The sequence below is a fragment of the Streptopelia decaocto genome (assembly GCF_964273445.1).
Source record: "Streptopelia decaocto genome assembly, chromosome: 5".
Lineage (NCBI taxonomy): Eukaryota > Metazoa > Chordata > Aves > Columbiformes > Columbidae > Streptopelia > Streptopelia decaocto.
This window is the reverse complement of record NC_138659.1, coordinates 54,190,838-54,217,458: the sequence shown is the minus strand read 5'-3', so window position 1 is coordinate 54,217,458 and position 26,621 is coordinate 54,190,838. Positions and strand designations below refer to the sequence as shown.

At 42.8% G+C, this 26,621-nt stretch overlaps 1 protein-coding gene across 2 annotated transcripts in view; it reads right to left on the bottom strand.

The window, feature by feature from the left end:
- ARHGAP22 (Rho GTPase activating protein 22) overlaps positions 1-26,621 on the bottom strand; it is a gene marked incomplete at its 5' end in the record, with an annotated part of 136,488 nt that overhangs the window by 7,457 nt on the left and 102,410 nt on the right. For both annotated transcript variants that reach the window (XM_082053098.1, XM_082053099.1), the window contains 4 exons: positions 1,049-1,170; positions 3,016-3,089; positions 7,762-7,894; positions 11,636-11,843. In XM_082053098.1, coding sequence (XP_081909224.1) covers positions 1,049-1,170; positions 3,016-3,089; positions 7,762-7,894; positions 11,636-11,843 — 537 coding nt within the window. The remainder of the gene's footprint in view (positions 1-1,048; positions 1,171-3,015; positions 3,090-7,761; positions 7,895-11,635; positions 11,844-26,621) is intronic.

Sequence of the window (26,621 nt, the reverse complement as noted above, 5' to 3'; positions counted from 1 at the left end):
TCCCACCTTCGAGGGGGTCTCAAAGCTGTCCTTAGTAATACATCCCACATCTCTGTTGCAGACTTCAAGTCCCTGAACAACTACAGTATATCAGGTCATGCTCTGAAGTTGGCCTGTTACCTTATAGTGGGTTGCCATCAGTGGGGCACACATCTGCAGCGCCTTTCAGAGGTCACTTGTGCAGAGCTAAAGGCACTGCTGCCGCTAAGATGTGATCATCCTGGCATTCTGTGAAGGATTTTCATCATGCAGAACACCACATCAGCTGTCCCCTACAGCTAGGTAGCGGTGCCAGGGCTAAGTTCACACATCCTGGGCACAGCCTCTCCATCTGTGCCTAATGCTAGATGAATCCATCAAGTCTTTTTGTAGTCCTGCAAAGATCCCACAAAATTTGATGCAAAGACCCTGCTAAAACTTGCAATACAGTAGTTATTGTCCATTGCCACCTGGGAGAAGGGCTGCCTCCTAGCCCTAGTCTCAGCCAGCCAGAGATCATGCCCTATGAAGGCAGATAATTTTTAAGCTTCAGATTTTTACCTCCAAAATTAATGGTGATTTTCAACTTACCTCTTGGGTTCCAACCCATACGCAGCATGCTTAGAAGACAACACTTCTAAGACACCTAGCTATAGCTCTGTGGCACAGCAATAACTACAGTCCCTCTTTTGTTGTAGACTGGATGTCCTTTACAGAGATCTGTCTAACCACCCAAATGTGCCAATACTAAACAGCAGTTTGGTACTTAAACACAGTCCTGCTGAAGAACATTTGATCATTCATTTCAGCTATATGTTCAAAAAGAGTTTCACATAACTTATAACTGGGCAAAGGCATTTTCATGTAGTAGAGAAGAAAGACACTCCCAGGCCAGTGCTGAGTAGGATAGAGGCCAATTTGTACCTCCCCTCACAGGCGCTGGTGAAAGGGATCGCTTGACTTGTTGCTGATGGTGCAGTCAAGTGATACAGCTACCAGCAAGTGCATAACTTTCAACTTGCTTTTACATCTCCAAAACACAGGTTTATGTCACAAACGTAGTACCTACCTTCCATCATGGTCACTGGATCTTCCATTTTGGGTCGTAATATATTTGGTCCAAATACTGTAGCCAAGTTCTGGACACTCATCTTGTTAATGCTGGAGTGAGCCTGAACTTCATCAAGGAACCTTGAAAAGCCCCCCCAGAAAAATCAAAGGAGGAGAGGAATAATAAGTCACTTCTCATATTTAGACTGTAGGCATTCTAGAGCATTAACAGTTTTGTCCTGTGTTTATACAACCCTGATACCTGAAATGCTTCTAGGGCCTAGTGCAGCTTAGATATTCAGTAATAACCCGAGCTCCCTTCTAGTGTATGAACAAAAGAGAAGAGGATGTTTTTTGTCAAAGGTAACAACCTACCAGGGATCCAGTCTTCTATTGGGTATGAAAATACAGATTTTCACATTTTTATAGGAATTCTACAATTACACAGATTAAGTTCTGCCAGTTTTCACTTACAGACATAACAGAAGTAAAAAGACATTTTACTCATCTCTTTGTCTGAGAACTAGCAGTCTGTAGAAAGAGCTTAGTTGCTTGAATCTAACCCAATACAGGTAAAGAGGTAGCCCAAATGCTTCTTGTGAATGCACCAGCTGGGCAAACATCAACACAAGAAAAGGACCATGCAAGCCAAAGGCAGCACATGAAGAAATCTGTGGCTATCCATGGCTATCCATATATATGAGCTTGAAATCAGCAGAAAGTTTCTAACATTTATGTTTTTGTTATTGGGAACAGCCTCCCAATAGAAGTTACAGCAAGATAAAGGCTGTAACAAACATGCTTGTACATCATTAGCCAAGTTGTGAAAAGGACCAAATGACATGCAAAACTACAACAGCAGGAAAGAGGACTCAGTGGCCTCTAAAGTGAGCAGTCCTACTCTGTACTCCATTTCCTAACTACTGTTAATTTTTGGATGACTGGATAGGTTTTGGCAAGGAAAAAGCTTCCTTGTGATTCTGCAATTTGGCCAGTTTTTGAATGCTTCTACTTCCAGCATGACTTTTCTAGGCACTCCCATCTTTTTCTGCAGCTTCACCCTGCAGTGGACACTGCTGGGAGCCAAGAACCCTCAGTTTTCTTCACAAAGTTAGAAGCAAATTCTACTTGCATTTCCTTTCCTCAGATCTTAACTTTGAAACATGTACAATTATATTCCCCTGCCTCAGCCATTCATGTTCTCAGACACTTAGATATTAAAACAAAAAGCTATACAAACACATGGTGAGGCAAAATAATTTTTTAAAACATTCAAAAAACACATTTCAGAAATGCTATCTATCTGTACACTTGGGAAGGGCTTGACACATCTTGAATAAGTCACGGGATTCATATGTCAGTGTTTTTGTCTACTGCCTGCTCCAGATGCGCAAATCCCACTGGTCATAAAGGAACTAACAACAACAGAGACTAGAATACAACATAAATTCACTACGTTGTATCTAGGGTAATAGTCCATTCCAGCTCCCAAAACACATTCCAGCTCACTTTGCAGAAACTGGGAGAGTCAGCAGAGAGACGAGGGGAGACAGGGCTGCAGAGTCCCTGGTACTCCAAGGGGAAGCCATTCCTGACCCCACTTCCAAATCAGAGCTGAGGCCAGAGCGGCTATTCTGACTACATCTGCTACTCAGCTTATGTCATAAATCTTCCAACTGTGCAGTACCTGGAAAAAATGCCTTTCTTTACTGGTCTTTAAGTGCTTCTGAAATAAATAATATATTAGTTTCATTCATGCCTGCTCACAAGGGTGTAGGTGACAGCAGTTTGCTTGGCTGATGCTCTTGGATAAACCAAGAGCTTCCTTCAGGCAGGCTGCATGTTCACCTCCACATGCTTTATAGTAGCAGTAACTTACAAGTAAGTGGAGTTTGAATATTCGTACTTCAGAGTAAATTATTTGCATGTAAGACTGAGCCTCACAAAACTTAGTCACTTTTCCAAGTGTTAATTAATTTCACTTACTTGCATATGTATTTGAGAAGGTTGTAGTTGGCTTGGGGCAAATTCTTCACCTGTCTAACCAGTTCCTGGGTACCCTGAGGGACAAGAAAACCAAGAAGGAGAGCTATTAATATAAATGATGCAAAGCAGACATGACTTTCAGTACCACCCAGACCTCTTTCCAGAGTCAAAACCATGAACAGATAACACAGGAAGCTTTGCTTTAAAAAAATGTGTTATCCAGTGTTTTGTGCTTTACCAAAAATGCAATGTCCAGAACTTGATTCAGTTCTCAAAAATTAGTGGAAAACTTCCTGTCAACTCTTAACGGTTGATGTAGAAACCTTCAGTTAGTGAGGCCTGCTAGTCTTCAAAGTCTGCCCACTGACATTGGTATAAATGTACCAGAAAATGTGCTTTTTCAGCACCTGGCCTATTTGGAACTTTGAGGCATTGAATATAGTGTAAGTACATCGCTGTAATGCTCAACAGAGCAGAGGAGAGTTTTTCCTTAAAAAAGTTAAACAACATTCCAATTCAACTACCTCCTTTTTAATTACTTCCATTTGCAGTCATTCTGAGCTGTGACATACCTTTAATGTAAAGACAGATATTTTATGAGGAAGTAAGATGAGCCATCCGCTGGATGAGTGACTTAAAACCCTGAAGCTACTTAAATCATCTAATGAAAACCTCTGACTCAGAAGACTATTGTCCTTCCACAGACCCATGCATTATTTGCTTGTTCCTGTCAATGCTGCAGTTGCCCTGGAGATTTGTGTATTTTTTGAGACAACTGAACCTTTTGTGGGACAACAGATATGCAGGCACATTTGAAAGAGTGATAGTTGTTCACTAATGATGAAGCTAAGTAATGATGGAGAAATTCCAGAAGCAGCTGGTTCCAAGCTTAAAACTGCAGTTGGACATTCATTTCAAACTTTCCTCAATTTATTAAGGACTGCTAGGGAGGGAATTCTGTGGGCCAGCCTTTTATAAGGTCTTCCTGATACCTCTGGTCCAGACAAGTCAGAAAGATCCAGAGAGCAGTATGCATTCCTGCCTCCCTCCTTAATGTCCTGAATGCATACACACTTTTTTATTATGTGTTCCAGCACTGAAAGAAAAGTCTTCTAATAAAAACCTGAACCTTAAAAAAGACTTCTTAAAAGCAGTAAGTCCTTTTTGATTCCTTAGCTTAAAAATTACGCTGGTTTAACAGTGTCGACAATGGAGATACCCATTAAAGACCAGTCACTTTTGAAAATTTCAGTCCTCTTTTTCAGACTTCTGAACACGTTTGAATCAAGGACAGCTGCTACTGATGTGAAGTTTAAAGTAAACTGTTCAGGTCATCCAGCTTTCAAGTGAGGAATTTGAACTAGAAATAGGTGGGCTAACAGACCTAATTCCCTCTTCAATTTTGTTCTGTAACCCAATTTATTTCAAATACAGAAATCAGGATGGTATTTGGCACTGTATTTCAAGTGCTCTGAATTACAATACCATGGCTCCACTGGGTGCAAGATGGGGCTTTGGAACAGAAACCGCAGGCAGTTGTGAACAGCTAGAAACACGACCCAAAAGTACAAGATGCTACCTGAAAGAAAAACAGTTTCTAAAAATGTATCACCCATGCTCTGTCATAAAGAATCACAAGTGTGGTATTACACAGAGAGTATCTTCATATTCCTGAAGGTACAAACACCTGCCAGGTTAAAAAAACCTTTCTCTCCTGCTGCAGCACTTATCAGCTCTGCCACAGGTTCATACCCACCAGCCACCTGACCAAGAGATAGCGGAAAGCTGAGCCTAGTGATACCACAGCCAAAGTGGAAAGGAAAATGCAAGATACAATCTGCTGTGTTACTAACCGATAGCACTGATCATGCTTATGGCTGCAGACTAGCAAGCAATAGAGGCACTGCACTGTCATTCATCACAATATTTTGCAGTTCCCTCCTTGAAAACTCTGCATGACTAATTTACCACAGATGCATCCTCTCCAAGGAGTTGTCCCAAACCCAAGGATTTTGCAAAGTCAGTAACAGATCGGCACCAGTTAGGAGCTTCTAGTTGGGCTGGAAAAAAAGCAACACTTAAGATGTTCACTCATATTCAGATCCCTCTTTAAAAACTCAGCACCACACTATCAGCCCACTGAACTACTACTGTGTGCATCTCTAGAGTAAAGACAGCAGCAAAAGCTAAAATATAACCGTGTCAAGTCAGCTCAGACCCAAATGAGTTTTTAGAGATTTGAAGATCTTTCATTCATTCTTACTCTAAAACTGTTTTTCATTTTCAACTCCTCCTCCCAACCAGCTGGGTTCACAATTAAATCTCTTTTAACACTGCAGTCCTGCTGAGATACCTGGAGGCCTCAGCAGAACCCAAGGTCTTTGTTACATTTCTGATTGCATTCCAATACGAGAGATTAGTTGGGTGCAGAATGAAGATGAACAGCAATCTGAATAAAAAATTGAAAGCTTAAGGCAGTGCTAGAGTATTTTTTGCTGCACATGGAGATTAGGCCAAGGTAACATCACAGTAATTCCTATCTGCAGTCACAATGTAGCAGCATGAGGTGCCAACAATTTTATCTGAATGGCTATTTTACCTTAAGTAATTCTGTTTTTATTGAATGGGTACACTAAAGTAAAGAAAATTATTTTTTCAGTCCAAAAGTCTCATTCTAAACTTCCAAGTGAAAAATGAAAATACAATATTACTTCAAATTAAAACAATAGATTGTATTTTTAAAATATTTTTTAAAAGTAAAAGGTTTGATCTTGAAGTTCCCTGCTTATCAATTTGTGCTAAAAAATTATGGTTTCAATGAAACCACATTTTTGAGCAGGGGGATTTTTCCATGTGGGAGGCAATTCAGGCTGTATAGGCTGGGTATGACTTTGTGCTGCATTCTTCTCCATGCGCTACTGTGCACGTACAACCTCTCCACCCTTGGTGTGTGTACTCCACCTTCTTTTCTGAAACAGTAAACAGCCCTTGTTCAGGGTCCAGATTTTCCTAGCAAACAAAAAAGCTTATGTTTACAACAGCAGCTTGACAGGACAACTTTGTACTATCAGCAGTACCATATTTTGTAAGCTTTAATTTTGGCTATCTAGTGCTCCTCGTCACCTTTCTAATCCAAAGAGAATACTGCACTACGAGTCATTTGAGTTTGGCCCTGCTCCCACAAAACCAACACAGATGTTGCTTCCCAAACTGCTGCAGCCTGTGCAGGCAAAATCCGGCAAACTACATAATTAATAAGCTGAGCAGTGATATGTAATTATGTTTGCCCAACTTGGCAGTGTCTCTACTCTTGTGAAATAGTGCTTAATGGATCCCAAACTTCCCCGTCTGCACATCTTATGACCAAAATGAAACCAGCCCCACTGTCTTAGAAATGCTGCTGTTTCTTGTTAAATCAACCATTGTGCAGTCTATAACATAGCACCCTGTAGAAATGCCTGAGTTGACTAACAATAAGGCAGAAAATGAGCAAGTTTTGGAGCTAGTAGAGACATACCTGTATTTATTAAAAGACAACACTAGTGCACCGACACACTGATGTGGCTGTGTCCAGGATGCAGACACATATCCATGTGTGGTAATATGCTGTGCCACGCACAGAAATTTGCTTTCTTAGAGAAGGCTAGAGGATATGTCATGTGACTACAGATAGTAGCAAAATTACCTTTTATCTGTACAAAACTGACATTACCAGATATGCTACATTTGATGTATGCAAACAAGCCTGTTCCCATGGGCATCATGAAGGTCTGAATCTCCTCAGAGCGTTCTGCCAGCTGAACTAGAGGTGAAACCCAGGTTCTCAGCAAAGAACAGTTTTTACAGTCTCCACTGTGAGCACACTCCTGAGGCCACACACTGGAAAGGGACAGAACTGTGGACTGTGACTTATAAAGCCTCAGGACTTTACTTCTTTAGCTGACACTAGTAACAACCTTTACAGCTTCCTTAAACCTCTGTTTTAGAAGATGGCATAGTTCCACCTGCATGAGACCAGATCCAACGTGCCTCTACAGTTAGCAAAGAGCTCAGGCATCACCACAAGAGGAACAATATGGATGAAACAGATCAATCAATCATATTGTAAATTATCCTGCTCCTCCCAAGCAGTGAATCAAAATTTCCATGATTGCTACAGACTTGGAGGTTTTTGTCAGCCCCTTCCCTCGCCTAGAAACTAAAAAGAAGATCATCTTAAGAAGCTTCTGGCAAAGTATTCATAGTATTATTTCCACCATTTGGGGGTAATATCATAGCCTGCCCTTTTGTAGTGTCTTTCCTCCAAGAAATACAAAGATCATCACACTGATCAATGTCTCAGCCACCAAAAACTTTGGGAAGCAGAACATGCTGTTCTGTTATATGAAACTGAAAACACAGAAAAATTGAGTGACTTCATACAGCTTGCTAATGGGTCAACAGCAAGGCTGGGAAAGGAACCCAGATTTCCTACCTTGCATCTCTTGCTGATTATGCTACAGAACAGCTTTGTTCAGAAGAAAGAAACATCAGCCTACAAGACTGACTTCACAAAAGATCCTGCTTCAAGCAAGAGCCTGTGATATCAATGCCCAATTCATGGCTTCAGGAAAATTCAGGGGAAGGTTCCCAGGAACTTCATCGATTCAAATCAGGACTGAAGAGTAATAAGAAGAAAGCTGTAGTACATTGAGTCTTGGGAACAACCTTCGAGGTAGAAGGAGGTAGACTAGTAGGATCACTGACCTCTCCCTCATCTTTTGAGAGTAGCTGTCCGCAAGAAAGAAAGTCTTCATATTTGGCAAAGGGGATGACGGGCTCTGGCAGCTCTCGAAGGTAAAGCTTCAGGAGGGATGCCACAGTGTGAACATCTGTGTTGCTGCAATAGAGAAGAGGGAAGGAAATTTAGAAAGACATGCTACCCCAAAGATTTATGCCTTTTGTTGGGGGTACATCAAGGGTCTCTCTTACGGACAGGGACAAAGTAGGCACATGGAAGGAAGCTGTTCTGCCACATGTTTGTATTAGGCAGGAGAGTTCACCTGAGAACAAGGGAAGTCTCCAGTTTTATCAAGATATAAATGCATCTCAGGCAGTACAGGTAATGGAAGGGTTATGTCCATGTTACTTAAGGAAGTGGTTCTTCAGCCAGTGTGGATCAGAAATGTGAGTGATACAGTCCAGGCAAGTGCACAGTGATCACATAGCACTAACAATAGACCTCTGCATCCTCGTGCAATCAAACAGAACTTCTCATTCTCTCACTGATCCCTACTGGCTGATACTCTCCCCAGCCAGCACCCACCCATGTCTGATGGACTAGGCTCCCAAGTGTCCTAATCAATCATTCAGAAAGAAATGGAGGAAACAGTATTTCTTCCAGGCCTGCGCCTGCTATTGCTAGTTGACATGGCTGCCTGGCTTGTGGGTCACATCTCCTCTCCCAGGCTGGGGTATCTGGCATTTCTAAGCCCATCTGTTATGCTGGCTTATCAGCTTTTCTTTTCTCTCACACTCCAGGAACTGCTTTTTCCTCTTCTCTCTCCTTTGCTTTAAGTTAGGGTTGAGGTGTCAGATACAATGATGAAGATGCACCTGTTCTTCCCTTTCCATTTCCTATCGAGCTTTTGATGTATGGCAATACCTCTCCTAATTTCAAGTCTCCTGTTGTACAACCATATTAATCTCCGCAGATGGCCTTCTCAAAGGTTTCGACTGTTGGAAGTCTAAACAGATTCTATCACCAGCTCCCCACTACTCACCATTGACCCCATAGTCTTTAAAGAACTCTGAGAAAAACACATCAGAACCATGGGGCAACAGAGCTTCAAATCCTCACCTCTATCTAAAAGATTAATCTCTTCTGCACATATGTGTTTGAGCATTTTTGGAACAGACAGCTAAAGCAAAACAAGACAAATGACAATAGAAAGCTGCCAGCAGCTACCACTTGCTACTAATCCTGATAATGCTGTTCCTTCAAACAGCTTCATCGTATTTGAGAATACTGCTGTTTCACATAGTGGTTTTGTTCAGTTGATTATAAATGCTTTACAAATGAGGTCAGTTCCACTATTCTTTTTCTCTTTCTTGGTGTGGAGTTTCAGGCATGGATAGTAGATATGACTATCACTCAGAAGCAGAGCCCAGGCTACAGCTTCAAGGCACTGGCTGCAGTTATTCTTTCATCCACAAAGCCATGTGAAATCCAGTCAAACTTTCAGTGGCATGGAAGTGCAATAGGAGCAGACTGCTGTAGGAGCTTCCAAAACAGCAACACCTGATCTTTCGTAAGAATATCCACATGCATTTAAAACACAAATTGGAAAAGCAAGTATTTTAAAAATAAATATTTCAATTATCAGTCATCCCAGAGATCTGATCCACCTTGGGGCATGCAGACTTTAACATTTGAAAGATCACTGTAAATGCAAAAGACATCTAAAAACACTGACTGCAACCAGGAAGGAAAAAAAGGAAAAAAAAAATCCTTTTCACTGCTTTCACTGCGCCTGATTTCGAAACAAGCATCTGGATTGCACACTTGCAGAAAACATTTGCCACTGCTTAAGTATCATAAGCCATACACAAATAGTTTTAGTTATACATAGAGAAAATTACGCTTATTAGGAGGAGAAGCATTTATTTCTCTTAGCCAGGGTGGAACTGCCTCTCCCTTCTCACTGTCTGTGCCTACACATATCAAAGACCAGAGCACTGAGCCTACAAAGTCACGGTGGACATGGTGGAAAGAGCAGAAGGCAATGACCGGGGCACTCTCAACCCTCACACTACTCAGGTACCGCTAGGCTTGCCTCCTTTAATTCTATACTAAACCTTCAGTTATCACATTTCAAACCAGCTACCCAAAATGCAGGCATTCCTTCATGGAGATCTTTATTGCCTCTATGAAAAGGGAGACTTAGCACTGAACTATTTAGCCAGTGCAAATGCCTATGGAAATAAGGTGTTTTCTGCTTTAAAAATGCTGGGAGGAGGCTTGGCTTATCTTAAAGATAATGAAGTTAGTATGGTTAGTAAGGTAAACCTGAAAATGAAACTGTCATTCCTAATTAATTCCTACCGTAGATACTCCTGTTTCAGAATGTGAGCATTTTCCAAAATAACTTTGCTCACTTTCACATGAATTAAGAAAATTCTAATTCAGAACCAGAACACCCAGACATTCAAGTTAAAAAAAAACAAAAAAACAAACAAACAAAAAAAAAACCCCAAAAAACAAAAAGGTTTTGTGTAAGAAAAGAAGTGAGACAATTCGATGATTTCAAACTGTATTTTTTCATGGAAATAACTCTAAATATTTGACACTTCCATTTAGGGAGCAAATACTGACTGTGGTTAAGAATCAAAGACAGGAGGATGGGTGGTCTGGGAAGCTGAAGGGAGGGAAGAATTAGAAGAATGTTCCAAATAAACTCAAAGGATATTCTTCCCAGGATGATACCAAACACTGTGCTGCCTATGCAGGAGAGCACTAGTTCATCCTGCAACAGTAGGCAGAGATGCAATTGGCAATGTCAAGACTGGCTGCACGTCCAGGGGAAGTGACCTCTTGGTTAATGTGCTGGCAATACACCAGGTGCTGCCTGCATCACCTGACAAAGTGGTACTAGTGAGGTCCAGCAAAAAATGGCGCCAGGTCTCCAAGTCAGGATCCCAGATCTGATTCCAACTTCTGGACTTGGGATAGACATTGAGCCAGATCTGCACAATAGCCTTTGATTCAAATATCCCTGGAGTTCAAGGTCTCTGTTAGGATCAAAGCTCATTCATTTCTCAAAGCACTGTTTAGGTTAGCACAATGCCAACCTTCACTCTGAGTAGCATGTAGGTATGAGAGAGGGAAGGAAATGTTAATTACAGAGTATGGACAGGATTTGGCTGCAAGGGCACTTTCCTGATGATTTGACTGCCTGGGCTCAGGGCCAACATAGAGATAGCACAGCTGAGAGCTGCTGCCCTTCTCTTGCTGACCTTGGATGGAGCACTCTGAGCCAGGGCTCACACTGTTCCCATGGGAGCCGATATTAAGCTGAGCCCCTACCATTCATCCCGTGTCAGAGCTACAACTCTCACTGCCTCACAGCCATGTCTGTGCCTGGCTACAGACCGTGTTGATCTGGACCTGGACCCTGACTCATGGACAGATTACCAAGCCTGATCTTGGCCCTGCCTCATCACTACGGACTTGCCTGATGATCACTGGACTCTATCGCTCTACCAGCCTTGTTACCACACTTGGTTCCTGGCTCACCTTGTTTTGCGGACCAGCTGGCCCCTGCTGCTCTCTGACATTGACATGGTCGGTAGAGCAAAAAGGCAGGTAGCATGCCTTTGTACCAGGCAAGGAGTGATTACATCAACACTGGAGTAACCCCATCGAGACTGACAGGCACAATTTCTCCCTCTGCTCAAGCACTTAGCTGGATGAAGGTCTCTGCTCCCAACACCGTGCAGCAGAAAGCCTCAGCAGCACTTTGAATTAAGAGAATGATGGTGTGGAAAGAACATGTAAGCTAGGATAGCTGCTGCAAGGCCATTCCTGTCAGATTTTACATGTCATAGATGAACTAGCCTGAATTTGGTGATGTCAACTCACCTGTCAAAAAGGGGCTTCTCTCCACAGTCAAAAGAATCTTGAAGATCTTTGACAAGGTTGGCTTGGCCAGGCATCCGAAAGAGCCCTTCCTCTGTAAGACCTCGCTCCCGAATAAAATCCACACACTGTTCCACCAGCAGTGGGGCCAAGCGCTGGCCATACTTCCTCTCATACTGTACGGTGTCCTCCAACCGCTGTCCAAAGATCCCTGCCAACAGAGAGCAAGAGACACATCTGGGTGTCAGCTTAAACTCTTCTTGAGCTATTGCTCAGAGCATACAATGAGGGAAACTTTCACATGAAGGGGGTGAACCTGTGTGAAAGTCCAGTTTCTAACAGACTGAGAAAGATAAAATTATTTTTTAAATCAAGAATTATATGTTAAGTGTTTGTTTGTTTTTTCCTGCTTAAGAGTGCTTCAAACTATCCTCTGCCCTAAGCCAGTTTGTATCTCATTATACACAAAGAAGGTGGGGTTAAGATTATGTTTAATGGCTATCTGCAGCTGTATTAAATTATACTTCCATTGCATTTTCTATCCCAAGAATATCAAAACAAAGGCTACATTGAATTTATGGGACACAATTCCTTTCTGCTTGTACCCACCTCTTAGCTGTCACACAGTTGCCCTTCAACAGTTTGCAGCTGCCCAGCCCAACAGGCAGCAATCCTGCTAGCAGGGGATTGCTAACATGACGGAATACAGTTGTCAGCATAAAGACTGGCTACTGTGAAAATCCCTTGCCAACCTGCAAGCTTTGCATTTCTATTTTTCCTTTAATTAAAATTGCTGAATAAAAATTAAAACCGAGTAAAATGCATGCCAAATACATTGCCCTTCCCACTAAAATGTGTGTACTGTACTTCCTGCATCTTGAAAATATCAGAAGCATCAGATACTCTAAAACCAGAGTGGCCTAGGTAATTCTTAAGTCACATCTATTGTAGACATATATCACCGAAGTATGAAGCACCGTCTCTCTCTTTGGGGAAACTGGAGTTCCTGGTCAATTCCAGTTGCTGAATGCCACTATTGGCACCAGATCTTTTCAACAGCACAGAAGGGGCTCAGTCTGTAAGACCCAGAGGTCTTAGCTCAATACCTGCCACTGGGAAACTGTTCAGTCTCAAAGGACAGCCACTGGGTTGTGTTCTGAATCCATCGTTCTAGCACCCTAAAAAGTGTGGTGGAGAGGAGAAGGAACTTAAAGACCCATTTCCTTTCCCTGCACATCAGAAGACAGAAACCTTCCTTACACCCCAGCCTACACAAGTGCATTATATTATCAGAGCTGGAGTGCCATGAAGAGTCTCAAAGGAAATTCCCTCCTTATCCTGGCAGGGGGGCGTGCCCTAGAGCATGGGAGCGACTTATCTTTATCACTGTAAATACTGGTTTTCTTGCAGAGTAAAGGTTTTACTTGTTTTCATTTCTAATCTCTTTGAATTTTCACTGAGGGGGGCATCTCTGAAGTCACATTCTAGGACAGGGAATCTCTTCCTGCTTTTGAACAGATTGCTTTGCAATCTCATCATGTAATCCATGCTGTCATGATGGAGCACAGCAGAACTGCTTGGTATATGGGGTCAGCATTGTCCAAGGGTTTCCAGAGCACCTTCAGAGACTAAGCAGCTGTGAACGAGAAGTCTTTTCAGCTCAGTTTCTCAGATAACTTGCGAATCCAGATCATAGCTGAAAAAGTGAAGTCTCCATGGCCGATTCATCTCTCAGCACCTCTGCTGATCCTGCTTGTGGGGGAGTAACTCTGAAAATTGCATATCATAGTAAATACACACAGGAATGATCCAGCTAACAAGAGTTGCAAGCTACAGTGCAGATCACTCAGCTCTGAAAGGCTGAACAGGAACATGTGTCCTGTCTAACCTCCTTCATGCTATTCTGCTACTGACCATTTCTCCTTCTTCCTCTGCCCTGAATGTTTGATTCTGGGCCACAGTCCAATGCAAACTAAGGTCCTTCAGCATTAGTTACAACAAGCTTGGGTCAGACCCCAGGCTGTGCACCTTAGAGACAGAAAACTCCATATCCTATCACCAATCTTTGAGCTAGGCTTCCTCCCACCAAACCCATCTATTTCCTTAAAGTAATACATGGTGTTCACTCTTTAGATCCAAGACATACAGGTTTAGGGAGGTTAAGCCATAGTAAATGTCAGGGCAATTACAGGATAGCAGCCCTCTTCTTGAATGTCTACTTGTTGAATCAGATCCCTGTTTCCTAAAGGGCTTGTCTAGAGAAGCCTCTGGGAAAGAGGTAAATGCCCTGCATTCTCCATATACAGAGTACAGAGATAATGTTTTTCCAGAAGCTCATGTTCTGGTGCTCTAGACTTAACTCAGAGCAAGGACAAAGGCAGTGTCAGACACACATATACACAAGCACACACAGAACTGCATGCATCATCTCCACTTTCAGTGTGAAGCTTTGTCTGCTTTTCCCTAGCACTGGCTGCTCTGTGGTCAGCAATGTGCTCTACTACATTTCAGGCAACATCCGTCCTTGCCTTCTCAGTCAACCTAGATCGCAACAGCAGTATCTTTCTGTAGATAAAATCAGTGACTCCTGGATAACAAGTTGACTGCAACCAAACAGAAACCACTGACACAGAGGTTAAGGAATGTGACACTAAGATAACAGAGATAGATGGGTGACCTGCTTTGAGATTCAGAAGGTACAGCAAATGGACCTTTCACAAGGACACTGTTAACATTACTATGGGTGTCTGCTACAGAACAAGATGTTGGGGACCTTGTCTTTCCCCCTCTCAGGCATGGAGGTTGTTAATACCTTTTCCTTCTGGATAGAAACAGCAATCTTTGGAGGAAAAAAAGGCACTGTAATATTCTTCTACTGCAATACTGCTCACCTTCCTTCACACCATTTCAAGTAGGTAACAAGAAAAAACAGCCATGAGACCAAGACTGACATGATTGAGGATGAGCTGATCTATTATATGATGAGTGAAAGAAGCTGGCACTAGCAAGGGTTTCTTGTTGTGTGACAGTGCGTGCCTACGGTCTGTGCAGGTAGGATCACAGAGTCCTCACAGATTGCTTTTGCTGAGGGCAAGAAAAGACCCTGAAGCCATTGCCAGGGTGGAAAGTCTTCTCCCAGCCCAGCTTTCTTGGCTGCCTCCCACCTTGGTTTGGCAGCCTCACTCCAGCCCTACTCCAATTGCAGATCTATATTTTCTCTTTCCCTCAACCCTGAACCCTAATTTTTCAGAGAACTGCTACAAAAGGTCACCAAGCATTGCATAGCTAAAGTATTTTGCCCAAGCTAAGTCTGTTGGTAACTGCAACTTTCCCTTTGCAGCCCAAATTACACTGCAGCTCTTTCTTTCTTTCTCTCTCACTCTCTCTGTCTCTCTCTCTCTTTCTCTCTTTCTTTCTTTCTTCCTATCCTAGCCCTACTTTTTTTGCTGAGACATAGACAAGGACCACCCCCCCCCCAGCCACTGCTCAGGAGAGAGAATGTTCCTAGGCCATGTTATTTGGCAATAAGAGCATTAGGGTTGGGGTTTAGCAAGAGAAAGCAGAGACCTGCAGTTAGACTGGGGCTGAAAAGTTGGGTTTGGAGAAATTGTTCATCTGTGCAATGGCTGCAGAGCTTTTGTGTGGCTTAGAAAAGGAGATTAGTGTTAGGGTTCAGAGAAGGAAGAAACTAAGAACTATCTTTGGAATGGGGCTGGAAAGGGACTGTTAAAGGCAATTTGGAGCTGCTGACAGTTATAGGCTTGTGGAAATCTTTCATCTGAGCATCTGCTGGGGGGCCTTGATGAAGTCTGCCCTCAGGGAAATTACCACTAGGGCTCTCACAGCTACACTGGCAAGAGACATAGCAGATGCACCTACATCAGTCTCCAAGGGCTAAAGAGAGCAGACTGAGGAGGCAGTGTCCTGCTAGCGTTGTAAACCTCATCTCACTTCAGCTAGGTCTCAGAAGGGCTTGTAAAACTGATGTAGTCAAATGTTCCTGAAACTACCAGGATATGACCACATCATTGGGCTGGACAGGGACTGCCCTGCCTTGCAAGGAAAAGCTAATATGAAGCCAGTCACACACAGCCTCATCTGCTGGCTCCTCAAGGCACAGGCCTGTTTTTAATTACTGGGGCCAGCAGCTCAGACTGAACTTGGCAGTGCTTCACTCCATTTGATGATCCTGCTGGAAGACATTAGTCTTTCTCTTCATGCAGAAGCAGGGGAGCCAGTGCCATCCAGTCACACTCCCAGACAGAGTTAGGCTGGAAATAAAGCCAAAAACTACTAGCAAACCAAGGGTTAACTTTCCTTGTCATACCCTTATCTATAGCTAGGCACTTCTGTTTGGTTTCAAGGCTGAAATAAAACCCAGCATGCCTAGGACCACATCCTTAATCTCAGAAAAATTCAAGAGATACTAAAAAAATGGGCTAGCAGAGCTACAGAATGTCTTTCCTTTACTCCAACAAGCTGTCTCTGTTTATTAGGTGGCTCTTTGTGGAAAAAGTGAGCCAGGAATGATGTACTGAGTAAGACACAGACAGGCTCTCTGTCCTGGCCTGAATAGCTCACCCACCAGCTCCAGGCATACAAAGCCTATACATTCAGCTATGCTGTCCAGACATGCAGTGGGCAGGAAAATATATGCTCCCTGCTTCATTTTTCCTCATCAGAGCTCTGATTTCAACCAAAATAAACTAAAGACAGAGATAACAAAGTCAGTTCTTGAATAGATTTTCTTTACAGAGAGGACTGTGGACTTCATATGTGCTTAAAGTGGGAAAAGTCCAGACACACCTACATCAGCTGTATGTACAGCTTAGTACACACACGTTAAAAGATGTGTGGGAAGATAATCAGGCACACACCTGGCTGCTACTATACAGCAGTACATACACCCGCGCATGCATGTGGTGCCTCACAGACAGGCAGTTTACAGATGTAAACATTTTGTACGTGCTCACCTGCACAGGTAAGCATCTGCTTTTACCTTCCCACATTCATGCTTAGGCTCCCATTTATCTGACCGTCTCACACATGAAAGCACTAAGAAAAAATCACGGGCAGACATTCAGAAGTGCATATACTTCCACAGCACAAAACACACACAAACCTCTAACTCTTGTTTCCCCTCCCCTGGCCCACCCAAGCACACACTATGTGAATTACTGCAGCAGCAATTGAGAAAGGAGTTCCACGTTGGGAGCTATGCATGCCTAGGAAAAGATAGTCCCTAAGAACTGAACAATCCAGACAAACAAAGTATGCAACTACAGAGAAAAAGAAAGGAAGCAACAGATAATTAGGAATCAAGAAAAACTGATGAAATAACTTGCCCAAGGTCACAGAAATGAATCTGTGGCAGAACCTGGTGTCTTCTGACCTCATTCCCCACAAAAAGCAGCCTCTATATACTAGGAGCCAATTGGTCTCATCCACATACATCCATTTAAATATTCTATGTAAAAGCAAACAGAAACAATTTTCAAATGCTACCTTGGCGTCAAGTAGCATTTTTGGCCATAGACTGGATCCTTCCCACTCCTTCCCCCTTTGTAGAGGCAGCTTCTTTTCCAGATTCCTAGCTTCTGTCTGATGCTAAGCTCAAATATCTGCTTTTCCTCTAGGAAAATAAAACCATAACAAATCTAAACTCTGGAAAATCATCTCATACCTCTCGTTCTTGTGCAGCACTCCGCTACATGACAGGCGCTGAGCTTCAAGCAGAACCCAGGCAGTGTCAGACAGCAGGAGCGGCAGAGAAAGAAAGTCCTGACTTCAGGCATCAGACACATTCTGAGTCCCAGCACTGGCAGCTTTCCATTCACTCAGCGCTACAGAGCGGAGAGCAGCCGATCTGCCCTGGGAGATAATCTCGGCAGCACATCTGGTCTTAGCTCCACAACTCAGCATTAATTATGACTTGTGCAGAAAGCATTTGAAATATCCAATGAGATGCAGAGCTCCTCAGCTCCCTCTGCATGGGGATGGAGAGAGGAGAAAGACAGGCAGGTAGGGTCTTGCCCACCCTCGAAGCTGCCGCCAATATAAACAGCAGCTAAGTATGGGTCACAAGTTTTAACAAAGGCATCCCCCATCGGCTCTGTAATATATTCATGCTCTAATTGCTTGTCAGATCTATTCTAGATAGCTGGAAAAGCTGAGCAACTGTTGCTGTCTGCATGCCACACTCTGGATCCCTTCCTGATAGACAATGTGAGCTGTGCTGCAGGCAACCTGGTGCCCTGGGCTGGCCTCTGATCTGCTTGCAAAGCACCAGAAGCAGAAACCTCATTTTGGAGGGGAACATCCCCCCACCTTAGCCTTAGCATGCTCTGAGAGTATCTCCACAGCCCTGGGATGTGTTGGAAAGTTTTACACAGCTTAGGTAGGAAAAGGTACAGTCTTGTGCAGCTTTTTTTTGTGTTTAAAGCCTCTGCTTTAGCCTTCACAGAGAAGTTGCCTGAGGATGAATAGCTCAGATGAATAACTGGTAGGGGAAGGACCTAAAAGCTCCTTACATGTGAAACAATCCCCAGGACTTACTTTCGGGAAAACATTCACCACCTTGGCTCCTGCTCTCATGGTCAAAAGCCTGTAATTAAGAAAAATGCTTATCACACAATGTCCCATGCAGTTACACAGAGGTCAGCCCTCCATCCCATTTACAAAATGCACTCATGTGACTGCAGATCTACAGCAGTCACCACCCAAAACCTTTGCACCAAGCTTGTGGGGAATTTTATCAAGTTTGGCTAACTAGCTCTCTCTCTGCAAGAAAAGAAAAAAAAAAAAAAAGTTAACCCTGTCTGCAGCTGCTCATCTGCTTCTGTTATTAAAAGATGTCTGTGGTCTGTGTATAGACCACACTCATCTGAACTCAGATCTGAACTTAGCGGCCCACCACTTAGCTACACTGTGGCTCAGTTTGAGCACACATGTCAAAGAACATACTGACCTAGTAATCAAGCTCTAAGATTCCAGTCACTGGGACAGTGTTGTCCCACAGCTCAGGAAACTTGAGATCAAACTCTGTCACTACATTCTTTGTTTTGATCAAAAGCTCCTGAAGCAATGACTGTCTCACACTACAATTGAAGGCAGTACCAGGACCAAAATCTCCAGTTCTTGAATGGCAAGGTAATAAGGTATTCTTTTAGCTATTGAAGGTATATCTCGAATAGCAAAGTATTGCATAACTAGACACCAGAAGCCCAGACAATACACTAGACAGTATTTGAAGCCCACTAAAGAATATTTGGAAAGTGATGGAGATCCTTAAACAAAAGGTACAAATGAGATCCCGGGTATTCCTCAGCCTTTTATTATCCTCTCTTTCCTTGTGGTGAATACAGAAAGCTGCAGGTTAGGGAGACCCTGCCCTGCCAGTGCTAACTGGTGAGCAGGCCATTCCTCTTCTGAATGGCTGAGACATTATCAGGATTTTGGCACTATTCCCTGGAACAATGCCTCAAAATGTGTAAAGTCTGCTAATAACATTATGAAGCCTGAGACTCAATGTTTGGGATGGGAGCCCAGGAGATAGCAAACGCAGACTTTTATTCTTCCATTCACTTCTCCATTTCTGTTTTTCAAATCTCAAAACACAAGAACAAGGACGTATTCTTAGAAAGACAAAGTCACTTGCTTAACATGAATATTGTTCTACTCAAAGTATAACTAACCTGTGAAATTCACAGCCTCTCTGTGGCTGAGGCTCAAAGCATGATGAGACTTCAGGATAACTTATAATACAGTGGGTTGTATGACAGATGATGAAGACAATGTGAACTCTTCCCCACAGAAAGAGCAAACACAGCTTTCTGGTGAGAGATAAAAGCAGAAGGAACACATGCTTGCTCACATGAGCATCACAACTAAAGCATAGAATGCCAGTTGCTTCAGTGTTGTTTTCTGCACGTAGTAACTCCAAAGCTATAGGTGTCCTGTGAGAAGAATGCAACATTGTGCTGCATATCTACACACTCCACTGTTACCACCTATCTCTTTATATGAAACAATTCCCAATCCATTCCAAAGCATTGTTTTAAAAATAATGACTTAGACTATAGAATATGATGAGAGTAGAATAAAAATCACTATATATGTATATTTAATTTGTTTTCTACATTTTGAACTTTCAGATCACACTTGGATTTTGCTTTCTGCTAACCACATTTCTCAAAAATGAAATGCAAGATTCACACATAATTACTGGATTGCAGAGGCTGCAGACTCCAGAAGTATACTTGATACTGCAAGAATAGTAATAAAATCCAGAGAGCTGGCTGCGTTGCATATAAACCGCCATCAGAATTTTCACCTAGAGATCTCCCCATACACATGTGCCAAGGAGAGAAGGGGTAATGGAGACTGAACTCCCTTCTTTCCCTGTTGGTGTAAATTTGTTTATCTGTAGACAAGTTTACCACTGAGCAGCTCTTATCTTCCTAAAGAAAAACTTAGGTTTCTAAAAACATTTAGGGATTAAATCTCATGCAAACTTGCTGCTGGGGAGCTGAAGGCATTTTCTTTCCTGGTGTCATCGTATGGAGAGAGTCCTAGTGATGCTCTCATGAGCTAGTACCACAGTTATTCTGCTGCAGGTACCAGAACAGGGAGAAAGCATCCTGCTTTTACATGTCACTACAAGCCTTGAGACTGGCTGAGAAGTTCACTACAGCTCACACAACCTCTGAAAATCCAGGCATGTCTCAGGCTTGGCATCTTCCTCAGGTCAAATACAGTCTTGAATCTGGTTGCAACAGACAGGAATGGTGAACCCGCATGAACTCAGAAAATATTCCTCTTCATCTCTGATTGTGAGAAAACTTGTTGGCTCACACAGAACTAGCAAGTGCCCATGGGGTGTGGGTATTTTTAGACACTTGCTTACACAGAGTATTAGCTAATATACTGGTATACTTAAGTAGAGCTGTCTGAGGGAGCTCAGATCTAGGAAGTTTCGTGGTCTATTTATACAGAAAGGGCCTAGTATCGAAGTTAGAATCAGAGCTGAAGCGCTCTGATTTTCAAGTAAGCTGAGCCTTGTACAGACTCATTTTCTAACCCAGCAAAGATGTGTCCTTGAATATCTCCTTGTATCTGTTGGAAGCTGGCAGTGAAAAGGCTACAGGTGATCAGTCACAGGGCTGAACCCAGCAGGGAAGAGTTCAACAGTATGTCCCCTGTATAGAAAGCTTCCCTCCCAGTTTTATCCCTCTCCAAACACTTCAGACAGATCCTTCTCTGAACAAAATTATGTCCCCACACCCTGCTCTGCTCTGGGCTGGGGTCTCAACCTTTACTGGTAAAGTTAAATCTTTTGAGAACAAACAAGTTTCTGCTTACTGACTGATAAACCAGTTTGCCCTGGGTTAAAAGGTTAGCAAATAGCTGTGTTCATCCTTCTATCACAATAAATTGTGCCAAACCTGTGTGAGGTGTCTTCCCATCTCTCTAAAATATGTCAGGAAAGGAACTGACTGAGCAGCATTGTAAATTACCCTGCCCTGGACTCTGACCAGTTTATGCTCTAAATTGGGATTGTAACTGTTTACTCACAGAGAAAAGATGACAAACAAACCTAAACATCACTTAAACAGAGCGTTCTGAATCCAGAGCCAAACCCCTGTTTATTAGTCTATTTCTCTCTAAACAAAGGCAAAAAGCATTTAGAGAACAAAACATTACAAGCAACACAAATGCCTTTTAGCAAGCAGTGATCTGGGCAAATGTGCCCTGGAAAATTTCTTTCTCCCCACAACATAAGAACATATTTTACAGAACTTTTTATTTACTCACTCTTGCACATGCCTGTCTACATGTAATGGATAGCTTCCATAGACCTGACTGAAGCTATGTCTGTAGAAAGCATCTGATCAGCAGATCTTCTCATTCAAGTGTGCTGAGTGTTAATGTCCTTACTGCACAGAAAAGTTTTACAAAAATTCTGGGTATTAGTAAGCAAAAAATAGTTATGATATAATGTAATTGTTGTCATCAGCATTTCATCACTAGAGGAGGATGAGAATTCCAGCTGTGGGATCAAACGCAAGGATCATGGCATCTGAAACCTGTTGCTGATCCTCATCTCTAGTCCAGAATGAAATGAGCCAACTGGATTTCTGGCCATCCTGGAGCTTGGCAGGGCCTGTGATATAGATTCACAACCAAAATATAGAAGACCATCTCCTTTTATCCATTCAGAAAACTGAACAAGCATATGCCCTCAAGCCTTTCCATATCCCAAGCCCAAGAGGCTGATAACCTAAGCACAATCAGTCACTGACAAGCAGACAAGATCAACATTGAACACATGGGTGCTTATCCAGATCAAACTTCACCATAAATAGCTCTGTCAATCTGAACCTGCAATTGTGAAATTCACTACCAGGTAAATTATACATGGTTTCACTTCGTTGCTTCCTCAATCTCAATCAACAGTGAAAATCTGTTAGCTAGTTATCACACATTTACTTTTATCCTCCACTATCCAACTAAAATTCTCAGTCAATATATAAAGTGTAACTTATACCTTCACCACTGAAGCATAAGGTAATGGTCTATGTTTTAGCAACAGCTGAACCTGACTGGCTGTGCCTGGGGAGGAGATGGCATTTAGCTCCAATTTGTAAAATGGATAAAACATTGCAGTAAATCTGCTAGCCTGCCAGGAACATTTCTAGAAGTGACCTGCGACTCAGAAGGTAGGAAGGGGAAATTACAAGACTGATTATGTGATAATGGAGAAGAAGAAAGAAGGAGCAACTGTGAGGGGTAGAAGGGTAACTTTTAGAAAGGAAATAGGAAGAGAGGGTGAATTTCTTTGTTCTCAGCTCCTAAATGGTTAAAATTGCAACTTGCAAGGAGCAGGCTACCATACCCCTTCAGTAAGCACACATCCTCATAACGTTCATCAAAGGAGTATTACAGACAAATTAAAATACTTGCCTGCAAGCTCAGAAACACCACAGGAACATGTTTGTCCCATTAATCATGCACTGCCAGGACGTGCAGTGTGAACCATCAGTATTTTAGAGACTGTCAGCTTTCAAACATCAGGCATGAATCTAATGATTACAGGAATGGTCTTGCTGAGAAATCACCAGTGTAGGAGGTGGTACTGGCCAAACTATGTGCTGCAGGCAGTAGCCATCGACAACATAACAAATGCACAGCCACTATCACCTATCCATGGCACTTAGTAGCTGAAGAGAAGAAGAAAACAAACTGTTATCAAAGCAAATACGAGCTCCACCATATTTCATCTAACGTTGGTTTGCTCTTAGCAATAAAAGGTATAAGAAGCTAATGACTCCCTCCAGAACTCTGTATTTGATAGCCCAGGTGGACTTATCTTCTACCAACCCATCTAATTCTATTTTGAATCCATTTATTATTTTTGTTTTCATAACATCTTGTGACAATGAGTGTCATAATTTAATTGTGCACTGCATGGTTCAAGCCTCATGACTGTGCACTGTTCAAATCCTCCTTACATTTGTAATTTTATCCATCAGACCTTCCTGCAATTTCCTCTTTTCCAAGACCCTTTCCAAAGTCTTTTTTTTTTTTTTTAAGGGAGGGGGAAAGGGCTGAAGTGGGATAGATTTGACACCTTGATTGCTTATACAACCTCAGCAGTACAAGATCAATTCAGGGTAGAGCTTGCATCAAAAATTCTACATTGAGCTTGTAAAATCTTTCCTAGCATAAGTTGTATCCAAATTGAAACATTCCCATGTGATGTTTCATTTCATCAAATCAGCATTTCCCAACCAAAAGACATTTCAGCAATCAAATCCCATTAAAAGCTTTACGCTGCTCACTTGCAAATGTAATAGAAGTCATTTCTATTTGTAGTTTTTCTCTATCTGCTATCTGGTTGAGCAGAGGCACCAAGAAGAATTCTTGCTCAGCTACCTGGCATTCACCATCTCTGGATGACTGCTCTTTTGTGCCCAGGACTGTCCACTCTGACAAAGTAGTACAAATTCATTCACCTGATGCCAAACTGTATCATCCTTCAGAAGACACTGTATCTAAGCTGATTAGTGACAGCTGGAGATACAGCATTGCAGAAGTCATACTGTCTGGGGTTTTTTAAACCAGTAACAACAGACTCTCCCCTATGGCAAGCCCTGACGCAGTACTCTGAAAATATCCATTTCTGCTCTGCAATGACCAGGCTACTGCATGGTTTCTATTAAGAGCCCAGATAAGCATCGGCATTGGTACTGAATGTCACTTCAAGACATTAGCCAGCAGATTTAAAGGCGAAACGTAAGCAAGAAGTGAACTAAAGACACATGAGAGTTATGAATTTTATATGAAAGTGGAGTAGCTATCTCATTTCTAAAAGTAGGATCTTCAATAGTCAGTAAGGAACACCTTTTGCCCCTGACATGCTTTAGCTTTACTTCTAGTTTCACACCTTTCCATCAAGTATTTTTACACACTGATAAGATCCCCTCTGGACTTCCTCTTCTCTGTGCTAAACAATCCCAGCCTTCTCAGCTTCTCTTAGTATTTCAATTGCCACAATCCTTTAACCATCTTAGTGGCCTTCCACTGGACTCACCCTAGTAAGCCCACATCATTCTTATCCTGGGGAGTCCAGAACGAGACAAAGCATTCCAGATGTGGTCTTAACTAGTGCTGAGGGGAAGGCTTACCTCCTTCAACCTGCTGGCAATGCTATTCCTGATGCAGCCCAGGAATCTGTTGGCATTCTTTGCCACAAGGGTGCATTGCTGGCTCATGTACAACTTGTTGCCCAACAGCATCCCAGGTGCTTTTCTGCAAAGCTTCTTTCCAGCCAGTCAGGTCCCAGCATGCACTGTTGCCTAGGTTTATTCATCACCAGGTGCACATCTTTGCATTACTCACTGTTGAACTTCATGGAATTCCTCTCCACTCACTTCTCCACCGTGTTGAGACCCCTCTGAATGATGGCATGACCATACAATGCACCAACCATTCCCCCCAATATCATCTGCAAGTTTGATGAGGGTATACTCCATCCCATTATCCAGGTCATGAGTGAAGCTGTTAAACAATACTGGCCCCTGTATCAGCCCCTGGGGTATACATCACTAATGACTGGCTTTCAGATGGACTTTGGGCTGCTGATCACAATTCTTTGAATACAGCCTTTCAGCCAGTTTTCAATACACCTCACTGGCTTTTTATGTAGTTTGTAATTACAAATTTGTAAATGAGGATATTACTCGAGACAGTGCTGAAAGCTTTGCCAAAGTCCAGACAAACAATAATCATTGCTGTTCCCCCATCCATTGTTTTATCACAGAAGGCTATCAGGTTGGTTAAGCGGGACTCCCCCTTCATAAATCCATGCTGACTGCTCCCAGTCAGCTTTTTGACCTTAATATGTTTGGAAATTATTTCTGAGTTTGTTTGCTCAATCACCTTCCCAGCAACAGAGGTGAGACTGACCAGCCTGTAGTTCCCCAGGTCCTCCTTCTTGCCATTCTTGAACCCAGGAGTCTTCAGGGACCTCCCCCCATCACAGTGTCTTTTCAAAGATTATCAAGAATGGCCTCACACACTGCCCAGCTCCCTCAGCACTTGTGAATGCATTCCATCAGGAATCCACCCATGGACTTGGGTACATCCAGTGTTCCCTAACCTGATCATCCTCTACTGAGGAGAAGTATTGCTTTCTACAGTCTTTCCCACAGGCTTCAGGGGCTAGGGAATGATAAAGGCAAACCCTGCCAGTAAAGTCTGAGATGAAGAAGGCATTAAGTACCTCGGCCTTTTTTATGCCTTGTGTCATGAGGTCTCCTGCCTGTTTCAGTATTGTCCCTGTATTTTCCCTGGTCTTCACGTTGTTCTTATCTCTGAAGAAGCCTTTCTTGTTGCTGTTCGCAGCCCCCACTGGATTCAACTCCAGGTGGGCTTTAGCTTTCCTAAGTCCATTCCTGCATGTTCAGACAGTTTCTCTGTATTCCTTTTAGGTCACCCATCCCTGTTTCCACTTCTTCTCTGCATCCTTTTTAGGTATGAGCTTTGTCGGGAGCTCCTCGTTCATCTATGCACATCTTGTGCCGCCTTTGCTTGGTTTCCTGCACATGGGGAAGGACTGTCCTTGAGCTTGGAGCATGTAATCATTGAAAATCAATGAGATCTCCTGGAACCCTCTTCTCTTTAGGACCACATCCCATGTAATTCTTCCAAGCATATCCCTAAGAAAGCCAAAGTCTGCACTTCTGAGGGCCAGGGTTGTGATCATTCTATTTGCCTTGCTGAAAGATGCCTTCAGAGTGGTTGTTTTACAGATAGTCATTGTGACCTCAGGCAAATTACCTGATTGCCTAATACCTCAGATTCCTCCTTTACAAAAAATGAGGACAACAGCTTTTTCCTACCTTAAGGCTGTGTCATGATGATAAAATATGTTGGTAATAAAGCAGTAATAGAAGCCCCAGATGTATCTGACAGAGATAAGTTAGAAAATATAACTTAATCAGATCTCTGAAACAGACCTTAAAATTTTCTCTGTTATAAGCAATTTCAACAGCAAGATCCACTCCCAACTTATTGTAGTTCCACTATGTGTCTCAGTTTCTATATCCACAAGTGTACCCTCTGCTTGTGATACCTTTGCCTGGGGTAAGGCTAATCAGCACCTCCTCACAGATGATTCAGGCAACCCCTAGTCCTGGGCAGATATCTGAACTCATAACCCTCATCATCTTTCTCTTCTTTCCTTGGTTGGGCCCATCTCCCAACATGAGGCAACGCTGAAGAGCAAACACTGATAAACTGCATCAGGCACCAGCTGTCTGTGTGCAGAGATAATGGCACATATCAGGCTCAACAAGCACCCGGTGTCACTCCCCACACACCTGTGGGAGCCTGCACTAGGGAAGCCTACCCTGCCACCCAGTGAAGCAGCTCCTCTTGGCCCAGCCAGGAATCCTACTTGAGACTGTCACTGTGGAGGAGCCCCCTA